Source organism: Coregonus lavaretus (assembly GCF_964263955.1).
Source record: "Coregonus lavaretus genome assembly, chromosome: 9".
Taxonomy (NCBI): domain Eukaryota; kingdom Metazoa; phylum Chordata; class Actinopteri; order Salmoniformes; family Salmonidae; genus Coregonus; species Coregonus lavaretus.
The window spans coordinates 9,319,248-9,329,901 of record NC_139996.1 but is presented as its reverse complement, the minus strand read 5'-3'; the positions used below and the strand labels follow the sequence as shown (position 1 = coordinate 9,329,901).

The 10,654-nt window shown below is 43.0% G+C and overlaps 1 protein-coding gene across 1 annotated transcript; it reads right to left on the bottom strand.

Moving 5' to 3' along the window:
* Window positions 1-677: 677 nt before the first annotated feature.
* On the bottom strand, window positions 678-10,548 carry LOC311134496 (carboxypeptidase A2-like; the record flags this gene model as incomplete). The annotated part of the gene is made up of 11 exons (XM_084168195.1): window positions 678-934; window positions 1,120-1,204; window positions 1,293-1,492; window positions 1,759-1,849; window positions 2,507-2,617; window positions 2,754-2,855; window positions 3,028-3,129; window positions 3,734-3,832; window positions 9,540-9,674; window positions 9,807-9,888; window positions 10,418-10,548. 11 exons carry the CDS (start codon window positions 10,546-10,548, stop codon window positions 747-749), a joined length of 1,326 nt encoding a protein of 441 aa, XP_084024321.1. The 3' UTR covers window positions 678-746.
* Between the last annotated feature and the right edge of the window lie 106 nt (window positions 10,549-10,654).

Here is a 10,654-nt window from a genome sequence, read left to right as displayed (position 1 = left end):
AGCTGCTCACCGATTTGACAGCTCCAACACAGTTCCACCTCCGACACCATCAAAACATCAGCTATGTGGGTGTCGGTTAACGCTTGATCCGATTGAATCTACGGCGTTTGTTTATATTTACATTATTTACAAAGATTGGGGTAAAACGAGCTTATATTATGGTTTCTGATGGGGTACGACAGTTTAACTATGCTCATGAGGCATTTATGAGTTATATTCTTCAAGAATCAATGGGTATATATCAGTCCAAAAGTGGATGTAGCAATCAAGGAGTATATATTTAACATGGAGAGTGTGGAGGTACATAATGTATTTGCCATATTGTATTACAGTGCCATCTAGTGTTGCCTACTGATCCAGTGCCTTGTACAGCTCCTACTGCTCCTCTGTACTGATCAGCACCATGGACAGCACCCAGCACCATGGACGGCACCCAGCACCATGGAGGTCACCTGGCACCATGGACAGCACCCAGCACCATGGACGGCACCCGGCACCATGGACAGCACCCAGCACCATGGACGGCACCCAGCACCATGGACGGCACCTGGCACATCAGTTTTCTTTTCTTCACGATGATTAAGCTACTAGTCTATTCTTTCAATAGTGTATTCTATCAATAGTCTATTCTATCATTTTCACCAAAAGTTCAACAAACACAGACACTTTTTCCAGACCTAGAATTCTTTATTTAACTGAGTTCAGGCCTTGGAAGGAAAGGTGTGTGTGTAGGGTGGGTTTGGGACTTAATAGGAGTGGTCATGGACATACTCCATGATGTCCTTCAGGGCCAGCCAGGTCTCAGAGGCAGTGGGGATGATCTGATTGGCTGGCAGGATGAAACCATAGCGACCGGTGTCCCTCAGCTCGAAGGCAAAGGAGTATTTGATGCCCAGGTTGTAGGACCAATCGATGCTGCCTCCGCTGGCTTGGTCTGGAGGGGGAGACATCACATATTAATAAGGGATTCTTATTTTCAAATCATTAGTTTAAGTTGAAAGTATTAGATTGAACTACCATACTGTGCTTTCCAGTTCTGGCGGGTGGGTCGCATCTAATGACAAACCAACTTCATTGAAACACTAATAGTACAACAATTCTGAAATATTGAATACTCACAGATGATCTTGCAGATGCTGCCAACCTTGTATGTGGTTCCATGGAGAGAGCTGAGCTTCTGGACTGCAGACCTGCCCACAGAGTCCTACCAGAAAGCAGCAGAGACAGGAGAATCAGTGGATTAGTGTGTGTGTGTGTGTGTGTGTGTGTGTGTGTGGTGTGTGTTATGTTACCAGTTCAGCCGCGTGGAACGCATCTTTGCAGGTGTATCCGTAGGGGTACATGAGCAGCTGGGAGTAGGCGTGGATGGAGATGAAGGACTTGAAGTTGCCGTGGTTCTTCACCAGGTTCACAACGTTCTTCACCTCTATCTCAGAGTGGGGAGACGGGCCGTGGTAGGAGTCAGAACAGGGGTTGGTACTGGCACCGGGGCCTGGAGAAACACAAACACACATAAAGACACATGGATAAACACAGGTTATTCTGCATACAACAAAAAGGTTTGTCATGTTAAAGAAGGAAAGCATTGTCTTCACACCATAAAGTGTTTCTCATAAGACTATGCTTTTCACTCATTTCATCTTATGGACAGGTTGTGGAAATCTATGCCATTGTCAACCTGTGACACCCACCACCAAAGCTGGTATGGGACTGTAACCTTACATAGTTTTGGTGCTCAAAATGAGGCGTGATACCCACCTCCAAAACCGGCATCCCAGTTCCTGTTGGGGTCGACACCACGGCACGTGGAGCCAGAGTTCTGGGAGCGAGTCTTGCGCCACATACGGTTCTGTGAACCATGAGGACACAAGACTCTAACTCAGTAACATTATACTGGTATACCATGAGGACACAAGACTCTAACTCAGTAACATTATACTGGTATACCATGAGGACACAAGACTCTAACTCAGTAACATTATACTGGTATACCATGAGGACACAAGACTCTAACTCAGTAACATTATACTGGTATACCATGAGGACACAAGACTCTAACTCAGTAACATTATACTGGTATACCATGAGGACACAAGACTCTAACTCAGTAACATTATACTGGTATACCATGAGGACACAAGACTCTAACTCAGTAACATTATACTGGTATACCATGAGGACACAAGACTCTAACTCAGTAACATTATACTGGTATACCATGAGGACACAATACTCTAACTCAGTAACATTATACTGGTATACCATGTAGCACAACCAGGATTGTCCTCATATTACTCTACGTTGAGACACACTGAGGTGAACAGATGAAAGGTCACACTTTACACTTCACTCTAAATCCCACCACAGTATAGCCTTAATGTAGAATTGTATTTAGTTATGTATAGGCCTATATGTTACATCTATAGGAGGTACCTACACTGGTGTGGGAGTGGACGTAGCCAGCAGTATAGTTGTATTATAGCACTGTATATGGTATGACACCTACACTGGTGTGGCTGTGGACGTATCCATCAGGGTTGGCCAGAATCAGCAGGTAGATGTCCATGGTTTTCAGGAGGGAGGTCAGGGAGGCATCAGTACCATAGTCACTGGCAATCTGAAGAACAATAACATTCATTTGTGAGACACATACAGTGTTGGAATGTTGTTTTTCTGTATAATGTGTTCGTGTTAATTCTGAATACAATAGAAGTCTGGTTTTGCTCTTGGAATGAGAGCAGGTGTTCTCTCACCTTGTTGGCGGTCCACACTCCAGTGGCCTGAGACACCCACTCTCTGGAGTGGATGCCAGAGTCAACCCAGATGGCAGGACGCTTGTCGCCACCCGTGCTGAACTACAACAGAGGACAGAGGTGTTATGGTCTTGTTTCATTCAGCTCTTAGGGAGCAGTGACGCGTTATGGTACATACACACCAACAAATGCAAGTATATAACATTACAGCTCTCTCACTCTCTCTCTCTCTCTCTAAAAAAATTATTGTTTTTCCATTTAATCCTCTACGTACCTTCAGGACATACATGGGCCTGCCTTCATAGGAGGTTCCGATCTGTTCCTTGGTGACCAGGTTAGGGTGAGCAGCCACCAGGTCATCCATCCAGCTGTAGATCTGGAGAGAAAAGAAACAACATCAGGATAGTGTCAACATAATGTATGCTATGCAACATAAGTATGATATATGATGTATATAGTATAGATTATATGTAATGCAACACATTATTATTGTATTTTACATCCTCAGTACAATATCAACTCTGCAATTAGAATAATGCATATGTCAAATTGATGAGGGGTGCAATTTGGAATTCATGCAAGTTTGAAGCTACAATATGTGAGTGAGTGGGTGTTCACATTTTTGCATGTTTACATGAGTGAGTGTGTGTGTGTGTGTTTGTTTGTTTACATGAGTGAGTGTGTGTGTGTGTGTTTGTTTGTTTACATGAGTGAGTGTGTGTGTGTGTGTTTGTTTGTTTACATGAGTGAGTGTGTGTGTGTGTGTTTGTTTGTGTGAGCGTGTGTGTGTGTGTTTGTTTGTTTGTGTGAGCGTGTATGTGTGTGTTTGTTTGTTTGTGTGAGCGTGTATGTGTGTGTGAGTGTGTATGTGTGTGTGTGTGTGTGTGTGTGTGTGTGTGTGAGTGTGTGTGTGTGTGTTTGTGTGAGCGTGTATGTGTGTGTGTTTGTTTGTTTGTGTGAGCGTGTATGTGTGTGTGTACCGTCTCCAGAGGGTGATAGGCTCCAAAGTTGAAGCTTTTGGAGCTGCGCTCCATCATGTTGTTCTCCTCCATCTCTGCCTTCTCCTCATCCAGGAGTTCCTGAAACAATGACAATACCAATCAAGTTATTACTACCAGTTATTACTGTGAGTTATTACAGTAAGTTATTATAACCAACCAGTGTTGGGGAAGCTATTCTGAAAATATCGTTTACCAAACTACCAATTACTCCTCACTGTAAGAAGTTAACCTACACTAAAGCGACCCTTAAGAAAAATATAGTTTACTTAACTAAAGTTAGTTCACTACATCAAAACTACTTTGTCAGACTACAAATTGCAAGAACAGATCAGTCTGGAGTCAGATTTGAACAGAATGTGTAATTTAGCCTATTAAACAACAAAAACTATGTTTCAAGTGAGAATTAGGCAGGTCTGATGACTACTTCACCCATACTTTATTTTTGCAAAAAAAGTATTGTGTAGTTCCAGTAGTTAGCTACACTGCTACATGGCAAAAAAAAGTAATTAAAAAGATTTGAATTTAGTTCAGCTACCACCAAACTACTGCAAAATGTAGTTCAATTACTAGTTGAACTACATTTAGTTCACTACTCCCCAACACAGCAACCAACTGAGTTATTTATTACTGTGGTGCCCAAACAGTATCACTCACTATATAAAAGTGCATTTTACAGTCATTGCTACATTCTAAAACCTGGCATTCATCATTATTAGCTACACACTTAGAAAACAGGGTTCCAAAAGGGTTCTCCGGCTGTCCCCCGTAAAATAACCCTTTCTGGTTCCAGGCAGTGTTGTGTTCGAGACGACCTAAAGCGAGACCAATTCAAGACCAAGACTGTAGCGAGTCGAGTCAAGACCAAGACCGGAGGGGGGGTGAGACCGAGTCAAGACCGAGACTGGGAGGGGGACAAGGGGTCCGAGACCGAGTCAAGACCGAGACCATAAAAATGCGAGTCCAATTCAAGACCATGATTGTAATCTCTAGCTGTGTATAGCCACCGAAAAACTATATGAGGAGAAAAAGTCAGTCACTCACCCACTCCCCCAATGGCATGACATGACATCCTCCTAGCAGCTAGCTAGCTAGATATCTAGTTTACATTAGGTTCTGTGTTTTTAGCTTGCTACATAAACAGATATGCTAGCCTATTAGCCACGTTATGACTGACTTGTAATCATTGCCCTTGCTAGTTTGATTGTATTGACATTCCCAGCGTTAGTTACATTAGTCTGTTTTTGTCCAGAATATTGAGTCATTGAACTGAAACAGTGCATCCCGAATGGCGGCAGCAAACAATGTACCAGGCCAGCTGTGATTTACAACTTGATAGCAATATTTTTTGGACTACCAAGAAATGTATTGGTGAGTTATATTAATCATGCATTGAACTGCATCTATCTATTCTGCCAACAATGGCTTAGTCTGCATCATGGTGTACATTAGTGTACGTTGAGTCAAATATAACCTATTTTCAAAACCACTTATAAAGTTGGTTTTGTAGCATAAACTGGGAATTTCATATTTTAGACTTTTTGATTGTCTGTTTGTTTCATATCTGCAAAGTAGTTAAAACGCTGTCGTTTCCACTTTAAACTTTAGGTCACTGGTTACTTTGTGTGCTAAATGTGAAATGTTTTTTTTTTGCAATAGGAAGTAATAATTGTACATTTCGATTGGGAAATGCTTAATGGTTGTGTTTTTGTATTCTTATGATTGGGACCTACTGGCTTATTATGTCAGAGTTTATGGACTGCTTATCCTTTAACATCATGCTGTGTGTGATTGCAGTCTTTCCATCGGCCCTATGCAGTGGTGTAGTGGTGCCTGGAGAACTGGGTATACTCTAAATTTGCTAACAAAATCCCAAATGGCTCGCCCAGCGAAGGAAAGGCACTCGGTGTGAAAATTCCTATGTTTTTTTGTGAGTTTTCCTATAGATTTTTCAGATTTTCACTCTCAAAATCCCACTTTGTTTTTATAGAAAAAATACATGTGATGATCTAAGTCGACAACAATGCTTAAACCACATCAATCTGATTGGGTGGGCCTGTCAGGGCCTGGCTCCCCAGTGGGTGGGCCTCTGTCCACCCAGGCCCATCCATGTCTACGCCCCTCACAAATAGCCTACTAACCAACACTTCGGACTAAACTTTTTCAATACTTTGTTTGCATACCCATTGTTGCCTTTGTTAGGATTTACAGGTAGACATCATACATTGAAACGTATTAGCTACCCAGTGGCGGCTCCTGAAAAAATTCTCAGGGGGGGCAATTTTTCTGATGATTTAGGTGACCTACACACATTTTAAAAAAGATATGTCCAGCAACAACATGAAGACAGGGGCAGCATATAAGTCAATACCAGAAGCATTTATTGACTGATCTCAAAAGTGTTGGCTTACCAGGGTTGGTGGAGCCCTCAGTTTCATCTTTGCCTCGCAAAGCTAACTCAAACACTCCGCAAAACTTCACACACTGGATTAGCCGGCTGAGGATGTGGCGGTTCTTGCTAATGTCGTAGTAAATATATTTGTTATAGTGAATATGGAATATGATATGTTGAGTAAAATGTTGTGCTAAGATCTATTTAGGTCAGGAGCTGGTTATAAGTTCTGTTCCTATCCAATAACAATGGACAAAAGGGTCCTATCTTGTCAGCCTTGTCAGTTTCAGTTCTCCAGTAAACTTGTGATTATCAACACTAACCTCATCGTTGTGGCGGCGGACAGCTAGCCTGTATCCCTCATCCAGTTGAGTGGGAATGTTCACTCTCCCCAAAGCAGACAATCTCAAACAGCTATCCATGTGGGTCTTTGACAGCTCATGTTTCTTAATCTTTCCTGAAAGATGGTGCATGTCCGTTACACACCAGTCGCTGTCCAAGCGGTGCTGTCTGCCGTGCCGCCTTCAGGGTGAAAGAGTAAGCAGGGGGTAGCAGAAGACTGCATTAGCTACATCGCAGCCTGCTAGCCAGGTTTTTCGTTCGTACCAATTTTTGGAAAATCCTCGGGTGTAGGACTTCCCCCCTTTAGTAGAAACCTGTTGAATTATTAAATTTGGTCTGGGAGGTCCTAATTGTTTCGTTGCCAATTTATCTTCATTTGTTCGCCGACAAAAAGGAACTTCTTTCAAAGACACAATCGAGTTGCACTGAAGCCTAGCCATTTTGATAGTAGTAGTGAATTGATTGACGAGGCTACCCGCTCTTTTCTTAGTTACGTTCATGGTTATGTTACGTATGACGAAAGCGCGTAAGTGCAAGCCCTCAGAAACCCATAGAGATTGTATTGAAAGCTCTGATATTTGAAAAAAATAGATTTTACATGGGAGTCTATGACAGACTTCTGGGCGATTTTCAACCTGACTGAAATCGCCCCAAAAGGGGGGGGGGGGGGGGGGGCATTTGAAGCACGACTTTAGCCTGATTGGACATTTAGTGGCACTGTGGCAGATCAGACGTCTAGATTACAACACTGATAACTACTGTTGCCGTGATATAATTGATTAGAAAAAAAATCCCTTCCTTTAGAGTACTCCTGAGTACTCCTGAGTGGCGCAGTGGTCTAAGGCACTGCATCGCAGTGCTAACTGTGCCACTAGAGATCCTGGTTCGAATCCAGGCTCTGTCGCAGCCGGCCGCGACCGGGAGACTCATGGGCGGCGCACAATTGGCCCAGTGTCGTCCAGGGTAGGGGAGGGAATGGCCGGCAGGGATGTAGCTCAGTTGATAGAGCATGGTGTTTGCAACGCCAGGGTTGTGGGTTCGATTCCCACGGGGGGCCAGTATATATATAAAAATATGTATTCACTAACTGTAAGTCGCTCTGGATAAGAGCGTCTGCTAAATGACTAAAATGTAAAAATGTAAAAATGTTTTCCCGTTTGGCAGTGCGTCGCCCATATCGCCCTATTGAACACACCGCCCCTGTAAATCCTACCCTACCGGCTACCGATGTCATTCTTCTGTGAGCTGCACACTATTGCTGCCTGCAGATGATATTCCGCTGAAACTAGGCTGTGTACAGCGCGCAAGTGCATATATTTCACGTGCTTAGCAATTGTGTAGGCTACTTTGTGGATGATTTCTCTATTGTACTACATAATTGATAAATCGCATACCTCCACTACACTACTTTGATACGCATCAGTAGGGATTAAGAAGTGAGTATACTCAATGCCCACTGAAAACAAATACGGTTTATACCTGCGTATACCCACCACTGGCCCTTTGTGTTTTACAAAAAAGTGCACTCTCCTACATGAGTGCGCTGGTATTACGGTTGAAGTATTTTCAGAATCATGAACCTGTCACACGCTGAAGGCCTATAGGTTCGCCACTGCGCAAACATGTCTATAATATATATATAAAGGCTGTTAAGTTATTAATGTACTACAACACTGGTTCCAGGTAGAACCCTTATTGGTTCCATGTCTGTGGAACGGGTTCTACCTGGAACCAAAAAGGGTTCCTTAAAGGGTTCTCCTATGGGAACAGGCGAATAATCATTTTAGGTTCTAGATATAACCTTTTTTTCTAAGAGTGTACATCTTCAAATCTGTTAATCAGCATGTTATTTATCTTTAAACAATATAATCAGAATACAACTATCTCAAACAGTGGATGAGACAATTATTATCTCTAAATGTCGTTTGAATGACTGTTTGTACTGACAAAGACCAGTCAATGGCGGTAGATCAGCAACTCCAGCCACACATGCTTCGTAAGCAACAGGTGTAGACTGACAGTGAAATGCTTACTCACGGGCCCTTCCCAACAATGCAGAGAGAAAGAAAAAAATAGCGAAATAATAGAAAAGTAAAACATATAATAAAAGTTATAATAAATACACAATTAGTAACGACAACGTAGCTATATACACGGAGTACCAGTACCGAGTCGATGTGTAGGGGTACGAGGTAATTGAGGTAGATATGTACATATAACTAGGAAGAAAGTGACAGACAATAAACAGTAAAGCAACGAATGTGATGAGTCAAAAAAAGTTAGTGAAAAAACGGTCAATGCAGATAGTCCGGGTAGCTATTTGGTTAACTATTTAACTAACTATTTAGCAGTCTTATGGCTTGGGGGTAGAAGCTGTTCCGGAAGTCCTGGATGGCAGGGAGCTTGGCCTCAGTGATGTACTGGGCCGTACGCACTACCCTCTGTAGCGCCTTGCGGTCGGATGCCAAGCAGTTGCCATACCAAGCGGTGATGCAGCCAGTCAAGATGCTCTCAATTGTGCAGTTGTAGAATGTATTGAGGATCTGAGGGCCCATGACAAATCTTTTCATTGTGCAGTTGTAGAATGTATTGAGGATCTGAGGGCCCATGACAAATCTTTTCAGCCACCTGTGGGAAAAGAGGCGCTGTTGTGTCCTCTTCAAGACTATGTTGGTATTTGTGGGCCATGATAGATCCTTAGTGATGTGGACACCGAGGAACTTGAATATTACAATATTACTTTATCCAAATAAAACGTAAATGTTCAGATCTCCCAGTAGATGGCGTCAGTGAGCTGAGCAGTGACTAGTCTCACTTGCCAGACTCATGGCCACCAGTGGCTGTGGGAAGACACTTTGCAGCACAGGAGGTTGGTGGCACCTTAATTGGGGAGAACGGGCTCGTGGTAATGATTGGAGCGGAATCAGTGGAATGGTATCAAATACATCCAACACATGGTCTCCAGGTGTTTGATGCCTTTCCATTTGCTCCGTTCCGGACATTATTATGAGCCGTCCTCCCCTCAGCAGCCTCCTGTGTTTTGCAGTGACTGACCTGCAGGTTGCTGATCATGACAGAGAACTGGATGTTATGGGCACGGAGGTAGTCCTTGACAGCGTACAGGCTGGAGTAGGGCACGCGGATGTCCACAGGGATCCCAGTGTTCACAGGGTGGAGCCAGAAGTCCAGCTGAAAGAGGAGAAGGGGGTGTTAAGTTACGTAGTGAGGGAATAGGGAAGGACGCCATGATTAGCAGCAGGAAACATGATTGTTAAATGGTCTAAACCAAGTATATTATACTCTTATTTTTATTATACTTACATCCCAGTATGTGTCCTGCTCCAGAGCACGCAGAAGTCTAATCTGCTCCTCAGACTCCACATTGACCCTGATGACCTGGTCTCTGTGTGGGAAGGAAGGAAGGCATTACAAAATTATATCAATCTTGTCAAATGTTGAATTAATCTTTCAGTTAATCAGGGAAACAATATTTACATTTCAGTCATTTAGCAGACGCTCTTATCCAGAGCGATTTACAGGAGCAATTAGGGTTAAGTGCCTTGCTCAAGGACACATCGACAGACACCTAGTCGGCTTGGGGATTAGAAACAGCGACCTTTCGGTTACTGGCACAACGCTCTTAACCACTAAGCTACCTGTCGCCCCATACATTTGAAGTCACATGGTGGTTATGGTGAATTGCTAGTATAGACTCAAGTTTCTCATAGGTTAGAGGCAAGAGTGACTAAATAATCCCATGTCATTGCAAAAGTAATCTTTTTGCGATCCTGATACAAAAATGTGATGGCCCATTGATGTTCTGCAGTGTACAACTAACTGCAGAATCTCTTGGATTTCATGTACTAATCTGCAAAGGGAAACATAATTTATGTAGGTATATTTATTTACAAAGCTTAAACAGATGAACTTACCCAATGAAGACCTTCTCACAGTGGGCGGCTGCAAGCAGCGCAAAGAGTAACAGAACCTTCATCCTTCCGGTGTCCTGTCCAGTACTGCCAACTCTCAAAGCACCTGCCTTTATACTAAGCAACAGGTGCATTGTTCCCATGACAGTATTGCTTCACAATCTACTTTGCTTCACAATCTATGGGGTACTGCCTTTTTCCAATGAACGTGGTGCAATTCAATAGGTCTAGGTGCTAGAG